The following is a 19407-nucleotide window of genomic DNA, read 5'->3' as shown; positions in this document are numbered from 1 at the left end:
TATATTTTTGTCGTTAACCGATCACTTTTGATCGACTATCATTTTGCACGAAGTATATTTTAACCTTTTATCAGGCTGACAGTTAAAAAATAACAGTCGAATGTCAGTCTTACTCTTACTCGTTGCAAATAGAACACAAGTTTGAAGTGTCGTATGTGGGAAATATATCTCCCTTTACCTGGTAAAGGGTTATTATATACTTGTATATTTATATTAGTCAAAGTTATACCCGCCGAGTTTCTTGCCGGTCCCATATTGGGATACCCTCCTCGAATTTAGGTGGGATTTAAATCTTTTCGAGCAGTGGTGTAGGGTTGGAGCCGGTGTAGCTTTATTTGACGTTCATCAGCGTATTGTAATATGCCTACTTGAATAATATATCTTTATCTTTCTGCCCGATTCGAACTTTAATATACGTCAATTAATAGATCTAGAAACGATATGGATTAGATGTGTCAGTGTCAATAGTGACGATTTGTTTGAAGAAACGTCACATTTGACACTGACATATCTAATCCATATCGTTTCTTGATCTATTAATTGACGTGTTTTAAAGTTTGAATCGGGCCATTAATCTCTTTCTTTACCTATTAGTACCAATCTATATACCTAGTTCGTTTTTTTAGCATTAGAAAAAAGGTAAACAATCTTGACGTGTCTTTTATTGAAAAATACTTTTGAAAAATAAGTCCCGGCAAATATGTAATAATTATGAATGATATACGATTAATTACATTCCTTTGCTTTCATAAGTAATAGTTACTGATTTTTAAAAAGCGTTTTTCAATTAAAAGACACGTCAAGATCGCGTAGTCTTTTTCTAATGCTAAAAAAACGAATATAGTAAAGTAAATATAATACGAATATGATATTAAAATAATCAATTACGTAGGTATGTTGATTATATATTTAAATGCATGTTTTATGTGTTATCACAATTCCCTGTACAGCCATAAATGTATAATATCAATAATATGCTTATGTTACATATTACTTAAGTACATGGTTATTACTTATTATGGACATACTCGTATTATATTTCCAAGTAATATTGAGTCAGATATTAAAAAATGCAATAACAGGTCAGCTTAGAGTCTGCGGAATGACCAGAACCACAGAATAAATAATAGTAGGTACTACCGTACAGAAAGGACACTTCCTACAATACCGAAGTTTGACAGCGGTTCAGGGTCGAATCATGCTGTCCCTTTCTAATATATGGCACTATCCCTTTCGGCTATTTAGGGTTGTCAAAATTCAAGCCATTATCTTATCTGTGACGCAAAGAGACGTCAAGTTGTGTCAAGCCTAATAATCGCTCGGAGCAATGCTGAGCCGAGCGGAGCCGAGTTTGGCCGAAGTCAGGAGTTTCACACCCCTGCCAGAACCCCGAGTGTAAGTTTAATTCGATAGGGTGACGAGCGTTCGCGTTTGCGTTGTCTATTTTTGTATGGGATTCTGAACAGCGCGCCTCTAAATCATAATTAGATTCCAAAAAAAGTAAGACAATGTTGCCACTTTTTACTAGCGCGTCTTGTATTTATGTAAAAATAAGTAAATAAAAGTACTTTTTTAAATCGTAGGCGTAAAATTACTAATAAATCAATTATCTTAGCGTATTTATTTATAAAAAGGAATTTACTATTTTACAAACAAATTATTGCAGTGGCAACATTTTTTGGAATCTAATTATGGTTTAGAGCTTAGGGCAGGCGTGGCTCACTCCGCGATTTCGTCGCTTTGCTACAGGTAGCTAAGAGTACATCCGTTCGGCCCCAATTTTGGGGTTTGCCATAAGCCGCGCGTGGCGCTGTCGCCACCTAGCGGCCATATCTGTGCTGATCGTAACAGACGCGTTTTGTTAGAGAGTGAGTCTTCTGTACCTAGTACTATTATTTATTCTGTGACTAGGGGTACATATAAGAATAGGTGTTAATCGAAAATCTAATTCGATTAATTATTAAACGCTGTCTGCTAACAGATGGGATACATTTTTCCAGTATTTAAGACTCAAGAAAAACGTGATATATATGTGGGTCGTTAACTTTTATTGTTTTGTCCACAGAAGAGACTTTCCAAAATGTGTTTGATCCAGTGTAAAATGGCGTGCCACGTGGGAAATCGTATTAAACGTGATAGTTTTAAGAGGCTTTAGGTACTACTTATATCTCATTGACTAGCAACTCTGTTATTTTACTGTCAGCCTAATGAGTTTTATGGGGTAATTACTAACGAGAGAAACCACAGATCTTAGTCGAAAGTTGGTAGATTGTAAGATAGAAAATAACTAAGTATATAGTATGGGTAAACTATGTAGATAGGAATGATAGAACCCATCGAAGCAGGTCTAAATAATCACTTATCTCAGGCAAAAAAACCGGCCAAGTGCGAGTCAGACTCACGCGCGAAGGGTTACGTACCAGTACCGCTGCAGGGAACCATCGAGTGCGTCGACTTCTGGCCAAAAGGTGTCGTGTTTCGGAGGTTCCGGGGCAAACTGCCGAATCCGACACAAGAGCAGCCGATGCTACGGAGCCACGCCGTTTTGTCGACTAAATAGTGTTTAGTTTTAAGTTTATAAAATACATATGTATGTTAGTCTGTAAGGTATTTGTAAATTTCTAAATAAATAAATAAATAAATAAATTACGCAAAAAAGGGCAAAAAATCACGTTTGTAGTATGTAATTTAGTTAACTTAATTAAGTTTAGTAATTGTTATTATAGCGGCAACAGAAATACATCATCTGTGAAATTTTCAACTGTCTAGCTGGTACGGTTCATGAGATACAGCCTGGTGACAGACAGACTGGCGGACAGAGGGACAGCGGAGTCTTAGTAATAGGGTTCCGTACCCAAAGGCTAAAAACGGGGCCCTATTACTAAGACTCCACTGTCCGCCTGTCTGTCCGTCTGTCTGTCCGTCCGTTCGTCTGTCTGTCTGTCTGTGTGTCTGCCTGCCCGTCCATCTGTACCTTAACTGGCCTTAAGCAGGCGTGGCTCACTCCGCGATTTCGTCGCTTTGCAACAGGTAGCTACAAGTAGGTACATCCGTTCCACACCAATTTTGGTGGCTAGCCATAAGCCGCGCGTGGCGCTGTCGCCACCTAGCAGCCATATCTGTCCTGATAGAGAGTGAGTCTCCTAGAGACTCCTAGAGAGTGAGTCTTCTGTACCTAGTACTATTATTTATTCTGTGCTGTGTTACAGCTAAAAAAATCGATAAATATTCAAGTACATACATACATATAGGTAAATTTATATGTTCTTAATGATAACTTAACTTGTCACTTAATAATTAGTGTACCCCTTTAGCTTAAGATTAGTTTAGAGCGCACCGCCAACAAACTGTCTCACAGTTTGGCGAAACATTAGATTAAGGTACTAAATATTGTATTTTTTCTGTTAAATTTTCAATAAAAAAAAAAAAAAAAAAGTCCAACTATTGGAAGTTGTTTATTTTCGTTGGTCTGCCTACCATTACGCAAACCATTGCCCAACCCGGCGCGCCTGCTGCCATAACTTCCACTTTAGACAATCTCTTCAGTAAATAGTGTGGTTCTTTAGATGAGATCTCAAGGACGTATATTTAGTCTCTAGTCCTCTACTTCCCTTTAGCCCGCCCCACACTCGTGCGCGAATCGCGGCGCGAAGTCGCGAACGCGAGTGTGAAGTCGAATCTGCGAAATTGGGCTATTTAGGGATGTCAGAATTCAAGTCATTATCTTATCTATGGTCACACAAAGGGACGTCAAGTTGTGTCAACCCTAAGAATTGCTCGGAGCAATGCTGAACCGAACGGAGCCGACAATGCCCGAAAGGAGGAGTGTCGCCCCACGGGCCTTGCCATGAAACTGACACTGCTTATATAGTCTGTAATGGACCCAAAGGCCATGATGACTGTTATTTGTATGTTGTCAGTTGTCTCGAGAAATACTAAAGGGGCCCACTGACTATCAGTCCGCCGGACGGTATCGGCCTGTCAGTTGTTCGGGACTGTCAAAATTTTGTTCTAACTGACAGGCCGATACCGTCCGGCGGACTGTTAATCAGTGGGCCCCTTAAGCAGCTCTTAATTGCCTGCCTCTAAGGTGTTACTGGGTCAGTTTGCAAAATTTTCTAAGTACAAGAATTCAGGTCAAGTTAAAAAGCGCAATCACATAAGCAAAGAAATCAGCTTAAGTTTGATGTGTTTTTTCATCACACTTGGCCATTAAGTGTAGTATGTCACTAAGGGGGAGTAAGTAATAGGCGTAATAGCCCATTTTATTCCCTGAGAAGTAAGAATAAAAACAGAATATTAATAAATATTTAAGTGGGGCTCCCAATGCTTCCATATAACAAACGTGATTTTTTTGCCGTTTTTTGCGTAATGGCACGGAACCCTTCGTGCGCGAGTCCGACTCGCACTTGGCCGGTTTTTATGTTTGTTACTCAAATCTCTATATAAATTACTGTTATTAGATTTTACACAGTTAATTATTGATTATGCAATGATCATGATAATGACATTGACACTATGAAATTAATCCATTTGGTGTTGAAACTCTAGGTCCATGGGGTCCCAGCGCGCATAAGTTGTTCGCAGAAATCGCGAAGCGTCTGGTTGACGTAACTGGTGACCGAAGAGCTGGCGGCTACCTCGCACAACGTATCAGCATTGCGATACAGCGAGGAAATGCCGCCAGCATCCTTGGTACAATGCCTCAAGGGCCTATTTTAGATTTAAGCTAGTTATTAATTTCGTTTAGTAGTACCACTGTATATATATTGTAGGTAAATAAATGTTTTAAATCATCCATATTAGTAATATCCATCATCATCATCGTATCAGCCAGAGGACGTCCACTACATGGGCCTCCCCCAAAGAGTGCCACAATGACCGGTCTTGCGCCAACCGCATCCATACTATCCATAGTATAGATATGTATGACGACCAGTCTGGCCTAGTGGGTAGAGACCCTGCCTGTGAAGCCGATGGTCCTGGGTTCGAATCCCAGTAAGGGCATTTATTTGTGTGATGACACAGATATTTGTTCCTGAGTCATGGTTGTTTTCTATGTATTTAAGTACATATTTATATATTATATATATCGTTGTCTGAGTACCGACAACACAAGCCTTCTTGAGCTTACTGTGGGACTTAGTCAATCTGTGTAAGAAATGTAAGAATGTCCTATAATATTTATTTTATTTATTTTATTTTTATTTATGTAATATTATAAATATGAGCTTATAAGGAATGGATTAGCTTTATTGAATGTAGTTACTAGTGCATACAAACTTAATATACATAACTAGAAAAAAAAAGTAAGTATAAGTATATTAGTAATATTATAAATATGAAATTAACTCCGTCTGTGTGTGTTTATGTTTATGTGTGTTACCTCTTCACGCTTAAACCGCAAAACAGATTTAGATGATGTATTAAATAAATGGCAAATTAAATTGGATAATGATTTTTGATAATTAAAACAAGTTATATTATAAATACTTATTATAATGTAAGTTTATGTTGTAATAGTTCTTTATAGGGTTCTGTACCTCAAACGGATAAAAACGGAACCCTTATAGGATCACTCGTGCGTCTGTCTGTCTGTCCGACCATTCCCCCTCCCCCTTTATCTCCGAAACTACCAAGTCTAAAATTTTGAAAAAATACACAAAATTGTTCTTTACCTATAGATGACAGGAAATCCTATTAGAAATGTGCAGTCAAGCGTGAGGCAGACTTATAATTACTTAGTTTTTGATCCGACCGAATGGGTTTTTTAAAGACATTTCATTCACGTTCCACATAAAAAAAAAACATTGTTAAAAATTGGGTAATGTACGGAACCCTTGGAACGCTAGTCCGACTCGCACTTGACCGGCTTTTTTTGGTAGAATAAAATGTAAATAAAGGTACAGTCCGGCATATACTATTAGGTTGAAATGTATTTATTTATACTATATGTATACCTATAGTTTAAATGAATGAATAAATAAAAATAAGCACACCAACGTGACTAAGGTTTTTACTAAAACAGCAACCGAAATTATTTCGTAACGCTCGTTCACGTAACTTTAAAAGTTAATTAAGATTGTTTTCAGTATTACGAGGTTCCATCTGTTATAGTGGATTATATTCATTTTCGTTTTTAGGGTTCCGTACCGAAGGTAAGAAGGAACCTTTGTGGTGCAACTCTATTCTATCCTTCTGCCTATCTGTAGTATCTGTCACATCGCTAAATATCTCGGGAATTACTAATTATATCGATTGAAGTTTGGAATAATAGTTATAAGGGAATTTTCACTTAAAAGTGTACCATTTACTTTTTTTCGAAAATTCATTAACTTTTATGTTATTTCTACTCAGAATCACGAGGACTATCGATTTAAAAAGAAAAAAATGTGTCCCAAAAAAATGCCAGTTGTAACGCATTTTCACATACATTTTGTATGGACCGTTACAAAACTGACACCCAAAATTTGTATGAAAAACAGGAGGAAACAATGTCTCATTTAATAGTACTCGTGATTCTGAGTCTAAATAACCCAAAAGTTGATGGTTTTTCGAAAAAAAGAAAAGGGTACCATTTTTTCTGAACAGCTAACTCAGTCACAAAAGTGATTTTTTTTAAATTCTTTATACCCAATGGCGACCTTAAACTTCGACTTAATACTTATGTATGGATATACGCGAATAAGCCTAGTAAAATATACCCGGTCAAACAACTTTCTCAGTAGAAAAGGCGCGAAATTCAATTTTTCTATGGGACGATTACCCTTCGCGACTACACTTTTTAAATTTGCAACTTTTTTCAACTGACGGAAATGGCTTGACTATAGTTCTATTCTATGTATAAAAATAACTGTTGCAAATTTTAGGTATCTACGGCAAACGGTATCTGAGAAAAACGCATTTAACTGGTTTGCAAGACCGAAGTGATCCCATAAGTGTTCCGCGAACAAAGTTTTGTGCGGAAGACTAAGAAAGTTTCTGAAAAAGTATTATTGTTTGACATCTGTCACTCGTCAAAAGCTAATGTGTGTCAAAGCCACTATTAGAGCCTGGCCTGGTGCTACTGTCAAGGTCGTAAATTATGTGACATCGAAAGTAGTATACCCCGTTTCGAAAACTGATTTATTAAAATATGCAAATATTTTGTCAATAATAAGAGGATTCATTCATAGATAAAAATGAACAATTTTTTTAAAGTTTTCAAACCAAAAATTAAATGTCTCTATACATAGAACGATGTATAAATAAGTTTATTATGACATTATTTATTTATTGGTTAACAAACAATGAATCTGAAATACAACTATAAATAGTAAAACTACTTTATAATAAAATTAATACCTAAAATTAAAAAACTAAACTAATCTAAATTAAAATTAAATTAATATTAGGTATGTCCTTTTTTGTTTACTTGTAAATTGTTAAGCTTTTCTTAATACTGAATGATTTTTGTTTATTTAAAATGATTTATATCGTTAAATTAATGTACACTTAATCAATCTGAGTTGCGTTATTTTAAAAGATTTGGAATTAGCTTGAAATCGTTACCTACTTTTAAATATTAAAAATAAGTAATAAATAGTTGTATTTAAGTTTCTAAGACTACATAAAAAAAATGTGGCACTATTAAAAACGCATAATAAAACTGTGTTTATACCTAAATATAATTGGCATTTAACTTTTTTAAATCCCTATAAATTACCTAGGTACTTACTTTGCATCTAACATTCAAAAACATTAAACCTCAAAATTACTAAAGTCTACTTTCTTTTATTAAAACATTCATAAGGCAAAGGTATAATGTCATCGTCTGCATCTACAGCCTCTCGGCTCACATTTCACTCAAGCGACCCACTGACACATTTACCCCCGCTCGCAGTGAAAGCAAAATTAGCAAAAACCAATAATTACATAAGATTATTGCAATAAAATTACCTTAGCAAAATTCCTATTTCGATTGCACCATTCACAACCACTTATCACAAGAAAAACACACTTTTAGAAAAAACAAAAACACTTTTTTTCAAAATGGCGCGCTGTCACTTGTCAAAAATGCCGGGAAGCGAGGGCTTGTTTTTTTTTTTAATTTATCGCGGATGCAGCAGCGTAGTGCGTTCAGTCTATGCGGGCTCGGACGCCCGACTGCAAGCAAGACACCACTCACTGCTGACTTATGACGAACAATCATTTACTTCAATGAGGCATTGTCATTAAGTTACTTAACTTTTTTGATGACGCTCGCACTGACGATGATTTTAATACGCAAAATAATCGATTTCAATAACATTTTTCCGTTGTTATTTTAGAAATTTGCGCAATGGGATATTCATGAAAAAATAGATACCTACTTCAACTTCAATAATATATATATTCGTTTTTAAGTACCTACACGGTTTTACTAGAGTAGGGTTCGAAAAAGGATTTGTAATTTTAGAAAGGCGATATAAAAACTCACTACTTGTCATTTCAAAAAATATTTATTTACATACAATATATATACAGTGGTACTACTAAACGAAATTAATAACTAGCTTAAATCTAAAATAGGCCCTTGAGGCATTGTACCAAGGATGCTGGCGGCATTTCCTCGCTGTATCGCAATGCTGATACGTTGTGTGAGGTAGCCGCCAGCTCTTCGGTCACCAGTTACGTCAACCAGACGCTTCGCGATTTCTGCGAACATTAAATGTCATTAAATGCTATTTTCTAGAAGCCGATATCTGATGATGAGCATTGGTAACCTAGTAGCGGTAAGGCGTGCGACTTGCAGTCCGGATATCGTGGGTTGAAATCTCAGCTCGTACCATGGCCCACTCTGTTAACTGTACATCGCCCAGCAAAATGTCGCAGCAAAATGTCAAAACGAATGAACGAATGTGTTGTGAATGTTGCGTGTCGGACTATTGACAATAATTAACATTATGTGTAGTGGGTGGGTGGTTTGAAAATGTGATGTCTACCCTACCCCCACCCCAAACTTTTCCATACACTTTTCGTCGGGTAGTTGCACATATCTCTGTTTTGACATTTTGTTGGGACATCAGTTAGCCGCGACCACGACCAGTGAAACCTGTGTCGAAACGTCGGTAAATAAAGGTATTTGAATAAATTTCGCGTTAGACCTGTCTATAAATTTAATGTGAGTTAATATGTGTTCAAAACGCGAAAGATTTAATAGTAGTTTGTGTTACAAGGGATCAAAATGATTATATTTCCGTTAAGGGCGTACATTGAATCCTGAGCGTAATGAGGGATTCAAGTGTTAACGCCCAAGACGAAATAATTTTGATACCGTGTGGCACATACTGCTTTTCACATCAACTATGAGGAAAATAAAAAAATCTTAGTGTTGACACAAATTATTATACACAAAATATTATAATGTTTCAAAATATTATTCAAGCTAAAAAAATAATGCAAAAAATAACAAAAACAGTGTCCTAGAACAGAAAAGTGCCACTTTGATCCCCCCTGGCAGGGAGGAAAAGTACCACTTTGATCCCTCCTAGCGGGGAAGAACTAGCCCTTTTCCGAATAGGTGATGTGAAAATATTATTTTGTATTTTGTCCACCAATGGCACCAATGTACAGTTAACTAGGTTTCTGTTTGTACCAATGAGTATTTAAGGATTGTTTTCGAATTATAATTTGATTCATAATTATAATGTAAGACTATTATAAATTCGACACAAAAACACGACACAACGAAAACACCCATGACTCAGGAACAAATATTTGTGTTCATCACACTAATAAATGCCCTTACCGGGATTCGAACCCAGGAGCATCGGCTTCACAGGCAGGGTCACTACCCACTAGGCCAGACCGGTCGTCCCTTCTGATGTTGAAGATCAGATGGCAGTTACGTTTTTTAAAACTAGTGCTTATGTTAATTCTTGAGATTAGTCGCTGAGCGGACCCAAAGCTCCCGTGGCATCGACAACGGTAGGAAGATGATAAGATTCATGAGATGAGCTACAATTACTATAAAAAAAAATAACATGTCAATGTTACTGTTAAATACGCATCATTGTGTCCGTCATTTTGTTTGCGAAATTACGTTTCAATCGTATTTCTTTCAAATATTATTATGTAATTTTTATTAGGTAGGACTTATTTGAAAATTTAAAATATGTATTGGTGTGCTTGAAAACAAAGAAGACAATATTTCTTGTATGGTCATTACACTCATTACCACTAGATTCCCAATATCTGTTGCTCTTTTTTCAAAATAATAAATTTCAATTTTTATTTTATTAAATAATACACAATATCAATTTCCTGCTTATAATAGTGCGCGGCAGGGACACAAAATTTCATATCAGCAATCAAATTATCATATCGCCGTTTTCCACAATTTCCACAGACTAAAGGATGACTCACGTTAGATCGGGCCGTGTCCGGGCCGGAGCTTCCGAGGCTTACTTTTCTATGACATGACAGGTGATCACGTGATGCTTTCCATAGAAAACGATGCCTCGGAAGCTCCGGCCCGGACACGGCCCGGTCTAACGTGAGTCATCCTTTATATCGAGTGACGAAATCGAGCGCCCGAAATTTAAAAATCGGCCCTATTACCTAAGCTTTAGGGGTGTATCTGGATTGTTACAGTATAAAATGGTGTAGAATACGACTCAGTTGTGGAGCTCGAATCGTAGCATTTCACCAGTAAAATTGCACCTACATGATGTGACCTTGTGCTTTTTGTACCTAAATGCTTCATAAGGGTCTGTAAGGGGGTGTCTGTACACCTAGTGTAAATTTCATTCATATTCATATTCATTTTGTATGAAATTTTGAGTTTCCAAGTCCCGCTTGGCACGCTGTTCCAAATCCCATACAAAACTAGACATAACGCAAACGCGAACGCTCGTCACGCGGTCACGCTATCGAATTAAATTTACACTAGGTTCTGAAATACACTACACTTTAGCGCCGCTTGCACCATTCCACTAACCCGGGGTTAACCGGTTAAACCTGTAGTTACCATGGTGACCAGTACAATTTGACAGTGGGTTAACGGTTTAACCGCTTAACCCCGGGTTAGTAGAATGGTGCAAGTGGGCCTAAGATAGACTACAGACTACAAGATCTTAGTTATCTGGCTACAGGCAGGCTCGCTATCATTTTATTAGGGTTTTTATTTATTTAATTACAGTTATTAAAATAATTACCAGAGATTGAACAGGATCTGAAGGACTGCCTGAGTTATTAAAGACTCCTAATAGTCCTAATAATAATAAAAAGTACCCGTAGATACACATAATTGAAGTAGGTAGGTAATAATTTATATCCGTTTTACGTAAATCGTCTTAGTTTTTAGGGTTCCGTACCCAAAGGGTAAAAACGGGACCCTATTACTACGACTCCGCTGGCCATCTGTCAGTCTGTCTGTCCGTCTGTCTGTCACCAGGCTGTATCTCATGAACCGTGATAGCTAGGCAATTGAAATTTTCAAAGATGATGTATTTCTGTTGCCGCTATAACAACAAATACTAAAAACAGAATAAAATAAATATTTAAGTGGGGCTCCCATACATCATACAACTAACGTGATTTTTTGCCGTTTTGCGTAATGCGGTACCCTTCGTGCGCGAGTCCGACTCGCACTTGGCCGGTTTTTTATGACGATATACGTCAGTTCCAATGGAACATCACTACTGCACATTAATCATCACAATGGCTTCTGTAAACAAAAGGCCAATGGTGCACAAATGCATAAACATTATTAATGACAGGTAAATTTATGGAAAATCCAGTTTGAACAAGAAATATAGGAGCTTCTTTAACCGTAGGTCTTCTTCTTCCTCGCGTTGTCCCGGCATTTTGACGACTCATTTTTATTTATTATATTTATTAGTCAAATCAGTAACACAGCATTACAGTAAAACCAAGGCACTGTGAAACTACAAAATACAATACAATGTAATACAATGTAAGTTATAGTAAGTAGCAAGGTAGTGTAATAAGGTGTAGTTCGATTTGGATATAAATGAAAGCTATTAAACATTTATCATTCAAAATCATATGTAGGTAGTAGGTACCTACTAAAGTCCACCAATTCCACCAGCCAAAATGAGGAAATAACTCAAAATTTGCATCTAAAGAATTACTTTGCCACTATTTGTGGATTAAATGCAACTTTCTTATCCGTTTTTGATGCATCAACAAGAGGGCGTTTACGAGCTGTGGTGAGAAGAGTAGGTCCTTATCTATTTAAATACTTATATTGAATTATTTATTTGCAAACTAGGTCAAAAAAATGAGGAAAAAAGAAAAATTTACTAGGTCATAGGTAATTACCTCGTTAACTAGCAATCTAATCGTCAATCTTATAATTAACAAGACCATTTTATGCATACAATTTGATACAATGTTGCAAAAAAGCTAATAAATTAGAGGACTACTACTGCCATCTGTCGGGGAATAGATAAACTACATGATAAGCAAGTGTTCTTCTAGTCAACACTAGATGTCGCTACTTGCCCGTTTTATTCCATTTATTAAAATTTTGTAAATAACAAATATGTTTCGAGTTAGTAATGAATAAGTAAAGTTTTCCGCACTAATCAAATATCAAACGATCACAGTAAACTGTAAATCCAGTAAAATATTCTGATATACTTTTGATGATTATGGTTTAACTACTCACTGCTAGATGGCGCTAGCAGTCCTTACAAACCATGTAATTTAGGATTTGTGACTAACAATCCGCTCGCATGCATATTTTATTTAATGTTACATGTTCGTTTTCTTGTAAATCCTGCAAGATTATGATCATTATGATACAAATCAATAGGATACAACTAAAACACAAAACTCTACACTTAATGGCAAATTAAAAGTAAATTCCAAGGAACTTCTACTCAAGCTCTTGAGTAAAAGGCCCTTTGTAAATTCTGACTCCTATAAAGATGGTTCAAATTTATAATTTCCGCTTTTTATCAAAAGTCTTTTTATCAGCATTAAATCAGCCAACTGACATTATTGATCGTTAGAGAAACTCGGGATAGATGGCGTTGAAAACATATATGGTAAACCGTCCAAATTAAAAAGCGCACTGTTACTTGTATAAGAAAGTAACTACGTTTGTATTTACAATTTAATAGGATGTAACAGGTGTCGCTTGTGCTATGTTTTGTACTTTTCCCACTCACCGGATGAATGCCAGCTGTTTTACATACCTGCTTAAAAAGATTACCCGATAGTCAGGGTAAATTGTCCCTAATCCTTGTTATTATAGTTCGTTTTTTTTAGCATTAGAAATAAGGTAAACAATCTTGATGTGTCTTTTAATTGAAAAACACATTTTAAAAATAAGTTACGGCAAATATGTAACAATTATGATTGTAATACGATCATTTATATTCTACTGCTTTCAATAGTAATAGTTATTGATTTTTAAAAAGCGTTTTTTCAATTAAAAGACCTGTCAAAATTGCTTACCTTCTTTCAAGTTCTTTCTAATGCTAAAAAAACGACCTTTCGGATTTACAATGGCGACAATAGTTCTAGATTGTTAGAAAAATGAAATACTACGTTCTACAAATTTGCTGTTTATGCTCCATTATGAACAGGGCTTTTGACCCCTCAGGCGGTAATGGCAGCTGGCTGTCAAAGTTTTAAAATTGGCCAGCCTGCTGGCTACGAGGCGAAAAATATTCTATTACTTTCTTGCTTGCAAAATAGGTGGAGTAAAACAGAAGAAAATAATATAATCGTCGATCATGTCGGCAAACGTATTCAAAATGTCAAAGTATACAGCGAGGTGAATTAGTCGGTGTTGGAAAATGACGCTCTAAGTTTCAAGCGCTCACCAATTTAAATTTATTTTGAGTATTATAATTTATTATAATTTTTAGACCTACATGATGAGATTTGATATATAACTTAAAAATAAAACAGTAACAAACACTTGATCACGTTTATTGTAATGTTCTTAAACATTTTCAGAAGTCGAAACTTACTCATGGACATCATGCTATAGGCACATGGCACACTGGTACTGAATCCAATTCGCACGGTGCTCCGACGTGAGAGCGGGATGTCACTATAATACGCGCATAGCGTTGTCTTGCTCAAACATCAGTTCAGGTCGCTCAGGATTCATTCAGTGTGCCATGCGCCTTAGTGGAAAGATCCTTCAGACGCCTTTGAGATCCACTTTTAGCTCTGTTTCACAAGACACAACGTCAGCTTCACCCTATTTTTTGCCTCATCAATATTTAAACCCAAGTCCAGTTCAGCGATACCTATACCTTGTTTTTATAAATAAAAATAAAATTCTGTATTTATATAATTATGTATTTATGTATTTATATATTATACATGTATGTAAAATATTTTAATCTAAGAAACTTGAAAAATAAACACGAAAATGAAAAACATGGAATTACCATGATTCAAATTGTTCGTGCAGCGCGGCTTTTAACATCAAAACTACTACTAGAGTCAGACCAAGAAAAGTCTGCAGTGGATTTGATAGCCCACGCAGTGTACGTGTTATACTTGGTCAAGCAGATCTTGTCAAAGGCGGCAAATTTGAAAAATGTAGGTGCGAAGGGATATCGTCCCATAGAAAATTTGAATTTCGCGCCTTTTTTTTACTGACAAGATTTGCTTGACCAGCTATATTTTAAACGTCAAACTTCTATGAAATTATGACGTATAAATGACACTTGCACTGCGTGGGCTATCAAATCCGCTGCAGACTTTTCTTGGTCCAACTCTACCTAAATATTCATACTACCCACATCCATAGGTACCCCTTTATTAGAAAAAAAAATGCTGCTGTATTATTTTATCATCAGTTGGATGGGGTAAACGTAACATTGCGTCTGGCAACACTAGTATTGTGCCATGCCCTAGCGAACGGACGGAGGCAACGAACAACTGTTTATGTAAACTTTCTGTCAAGTGGATAACTGTTTCAAAATACATACATAGTGTTACTTCGCGTAAAATAACATCTCGCGTATCAATCGCGTTGTGGCCACGCTAGTTTCCATTAAAATTATTCGTGCTTCTTCCGCGCAAAGCACAATTATGACGATTCCAGTGCCTTACATCCTGTGAAAAAAAGGTTGAAAAACATGTTTTAAATTAGTCAGTTGATTGTTTCTTTAGTTTTGTTGTTGTTTATCAGTGTAAATAACAGTTTTAAAACTCATTTTCATATTAACGAGAAAGCTTTTAAGTGTTCTGTGATTAAAAATACTGTTGATGTGCATGTCAATAAAAAGTTTTCTAGTGTGTTTGACTAATCAAAAATGTCTTGTATCTCGACATGATTACGAATAAAACTAACAGAGTGCAAGCTATTAAAAGTAAATTTGAGAGCCTGAATCACGAGAGTGAACCACTAATTGTCAAAAAGACTGTTCAGCGAGAACAGCTGGGTAAACAAAAGTCATACCCCATTCAAAATGGTGGCAGTTTCGAAGAACATTTTCATAAGGATAGTTACGACAAATCGTCGTTTAATGACAAAATGCGGCAAGAATCTGACTCATCCGCCGAAGACTGGCCGGCTGCACCAAACCTAAGTTATTTATACAATAAAAGTGACGTAAAACGCAGTGTAAGTGATATAAAAACATCCCTAACTCGGCAATCCAGTGACCCTGGTAAAAAACTCCATAGAAGTCACGCATTCCGCTGTGACAGGAGCAAGATCCAGCCTCAAAGACACGGCAGTTGCAACGGCAGAAGCGAAACCAGTGATTTTACACTAAAAATGGATAAAAAGCTAAGTAACGAACGGTTAAAAAAACTTGGAAACTTGTTAGAAGATCAGATGAAGAAAGAAAACTTTGTAGTGCCAAAAAATAGCTCCGTCTTACATGACTCTATACCGAATTCTGAGGTGCCAAAACATATTCTAGATCAGTATGCAATGGTTATTAAAAATAGGAAAAAAGAAGAGGCGAAACAAGAGGCCATGACGGACAGCGGAGTTAGTTCAGAGACTGAAAATTTAGATGATGACAAATCTAATAGAGTTAAGAAGTTAAAATCTCATTTTGAGGCTGAGACGGAGCCCGACAAAGATTCCGAAGAATCTAAAGATTCTGTGACTGATTTAAAAGACTCTGTCATTGAAACTGATTTTGACTCGAAAGCATGCTTAGAATTTAAACCGAACTTGTCTTCTATGAATGACTTGTGCGCTTCCAGTGAAACAATGCGTTTAGAACGCAAAAACCCACATCTAATCCTAACTGATACTTTAAAGAAGGCTCTTAAACAGCCGTTACCGCCTGGTCCGCCTCCGAAGAAACCGCCCAGAATTTTAGTAACACCGGAGAAGAAAAAAGACACAAAACAAATGTTGCAAAAGTTAGAACAAGTCTTAGAGCAGAGGGAAGCGCAGAAAGTTAAAAATATATATGATATCGCTGAGACTAACTTAAGTGTACAGAGGCCGAAAGAAATGCACTATTTGTGTACTGAAATTTTAGATATAACACATAGAACTCTACTCCCGAATCAGACACCGAACGATTCACTTGCCAATTGTTTTAACGCTTTAAACTGTGCTATCGGTAACTCAACGACAAGTCTACCATACACAAGATTGAGCGGAACGTTTAACTCAATCCGTAACTCTAGATTTTGTTCATGTAGCGATGAAAGTTTACACATAGACTCCTTTTTGAAGGAGAAATGTGCGAAATGTGTCGATAATGATGGAAAAAACTTTAAATGTCATTTAAAATGTAAATGTAAGGAGGATAAATCGGAGTTCTTTGTGGAAAAGGAGCATGTGTACGATGTACCCATCATTGAGAAGAAATATGGAACTATAAATAGTACAAAAATGAAACAGAGGAGTTTGGAGAGTCTTAAGATGGATGAGGTAAGCATTAATCGTTTTTAAATATATTTATTTACTAGCTTTTGTCTGCGACTTCGTCTGCGTGGAATTAGTGACAGCAGCTAAAGTAGGTATAGTGCCTGGATAATGCTAATAGCAATCATTCAATTCGCGCATTGCTTACTTCAATTATTAGGCAATGCATTCATTAACTCTTTCAATTCGACCCCCCTTTGCACTCTCTTCAGGGATGATTTCCGACATAAAAACTATCCTATGTCCTTCCCCGGGACTCACTCTATACCAAATTTGAACTAAATCGGTTCAGCGGCTTAAGCGTGAAGAGGTAACAGACAGACAGACAGACACACTTTCGCCTTTATAATATCATTATAGTATGGATTTATTTGTTTTTATTTATATAGCCCTTTATTCTGAACATGTTTGTTGATTTGAATAGTTATGAATGTTTATATGAAGTCTCTTAGTTCAGTGTGCCTGTCGGCAAAGGCCTCCTCCAACTCTTAACTATAACTATCCGTTTCCCATGCCAGAGCGTGTCACTCCCCATATAATTACGTCCCCTGGTATGCCGGCTAGTCCGGAGGAGGTATGATCCCGGCTAGTCCAGAGCAGGCATGTTCCCGGCTACTCCAGAGCAGGCATGTTGCCGGCTAGTCCGGAGCAAGCATATTCCCGGCTGGGTATGACGTCTCTTGTCTTGTAATGAACCCTTGACGTTTGCTATGTATCCTAGGTCCTATAAAAACTCATATTATTTCAGTTTAATAGTGAAACGGAATCCCTAATTACCAGGATAGTATATGGCTGCTTCTCCATACAAATGAGTCCCCATTTTCCTACCTGGATATTGACATTATGAAAATTATTTTTACACAATTTATTGTAGGTATAATAACCATAGCTGATGCCCGTTCTTTGACATTTTTATATTTTGATTATTATAAGATATAGGAGCAAACATTCCATACAATTTTTTAAAAGCTTTTATATCTTATAATACCTAATTAAAAATGTATGGAGATCACGTGTCCCGATTAGTTAGATACTAAATGACAGTTTGATTGACCAATTTGTTACTCAATCTGCTACACAATCTGGCCAATATGCTACTCAATCTGGCCAATCTCCTACTCAATCTGGCCAATCTGCTACTCAATCTGGCCAATCTGCTACCCAATTTCCCCAAACAGTTTATTTATAGTTCGTTGTTTTTTAGCATTAGAAATAAGGTAAACAATCTTGATGTGTCTTTTTATTAAAAAAACACGTTTTAAAAATAAGTCACGGCAAATATGTAACAATTATTAATCTAATACGATCATTTATATTCTTCTGCTTTCATAAGTCGTTTGTCAATTAAAAGACATGTCAAGATCGCTTACCTTCTTTCTAATGCTTCTTTCTAGTTTGTTTCAGTGATGTTTAATAGTCTTTATAATGTAAAGTTCGTTACTCGTTATATTGTAATGTTTAGATAGTTATTTCTTCTCTGATATTTTTCACTGTAGCTATAGGAATATGGTGTTAATTAGTTTGTAATATTTCCGCTCAATTGTAAAACATGCTGTGTACACTTGTTTTGGATCTCGTGCTAGATTTAAGCCATAGTGTGCAATTGTATTACTTACCCATGATATTGTACGATGTCTGTTTAGTGTACCTAATAAAGTAAAATAAAATAAAATAAAATGCTAAGAAAAAAACCGGCCAATTGCGAGTCGGACTCGCAAACGAAGGGTTCCGTACCATTGTCTATAAAAACGGTCACCCATCCAAGTACCGACCCCGCCCGACGTTGCTTAACTTCGGTCAAAAATTTGTTGTATGCGAGCGCCACTTAAATCTTTATTTTATTCTGTTTTTAGTATTTATTGTTATACCGGCAACAGAAATACATCATCTGTGAAAATTTCACAACGGACGGACGGACGGACAGCGGAGTCTTAGTAATAGGGTCCCGTTTTACCCTTTGTGTACGGAACCCTAAAAACGAACTATAGTACAAAACCAGACATATAAGGCAATCAATTAGATAAAAGATTGTGCAATGAAATTGTCGATTCAATATCTTTAATACAAAAACAATGTTTACACATTAATTGTTTTCATTTTTATCTGTGAGTATTAATCATCTTGCCTACTCAAGTATCATTATCTACACACCTACTTTAAGGTCATTGACACACATTTAACAGTACAGAAGCGAATTGTCGGTAATGAGTGGTAATAGCATTGCATGTCTTGAGCTTGAGATGGGGTCTTTGTACGAAAATTTGGCCCAATTAGGTGCTTTTGTAGCAATAATGAGAATAGCTATTATTTACACGTAAGTAAAGCTGTTATACTGACATTTTTAATTGATAATTGTTTTTACACTATTTCTGAATTTTTGCTGTATAATTTTAATGGTTCTGATTTGATATGACTTTAATATTAATAATGACTAGGTATATATATATATGTGACGTCCCACGGTCAAAGGTACCTTATGGCGGGTATGGAGTTATGCATACCCCAGTAATCTACAATAAATAAGCTATCGATAACACACAAGAGATCAACCT

At 36.3% G+C, this 19407-nt stretch overlaps 2 protein-coding genes and 1 long non-coding RNA gene across 3 annotated transcripts in view; 1 reads left to right on the top strand and 2 right to left on the bottom strand.

The window, feature by feature from the left end:
• The window catches only part of LOC134803724 (scavenger receptor class B member 1), a 135584-nt gene extending 127361 nt beyond the window's left edge, over window positions 1–8223 (bottom strand). The window contains exon 1 of the mRNA XM_063776534.1: window positions 7939–8223. The gene's annotated coding sequence lies outside the window, so the exon portion shown is untranslated. The remainder of the gene's footprint in view (window positions 1–7938) is intronic.
• The window catches only part of LOC134803825 (uncharacterized), a 347292-nt gene that overhangs the window by 150461 nt on the left and 177424 nt on the right, over window positions 1–19407 (bottom strand). The window lies entirely within an intron of this gene.
• The window catches only part of LOC134803805 (uncharacterized), an 87598-nt gene continuing 83022 nt past the window's right edge, over window positions 14832–19407 (top strand). The window contains exon 1 of the mRNA XM_063776641.1: window positions 14832–16861. Within this exon, the coding sequence (XP_063632711.1) occupies window positions 15290–16861 (1572 nt within the window). The 5' untranslated portion in view covers window positions 14832–15289. The remainder of the gene's footprint in view (window positions 16862–19407) is intronic.

Source organism: Cydia splendana, chromosome 27, assembly GCF_910591565.1.
Source record: "Cydia splendana chromosome 27, ilCydSple1.2, whole genome shotgun sequence".
Lineage (NCBI taxonomy): Eukaryota > Metazoa > Arthropoda > Insecta > Lepidoptera > Tortricidae > Cydia > Cydia splendana.
This window is presented reverse-complemented; position numbering and strand designations above follow the sequence as displayed.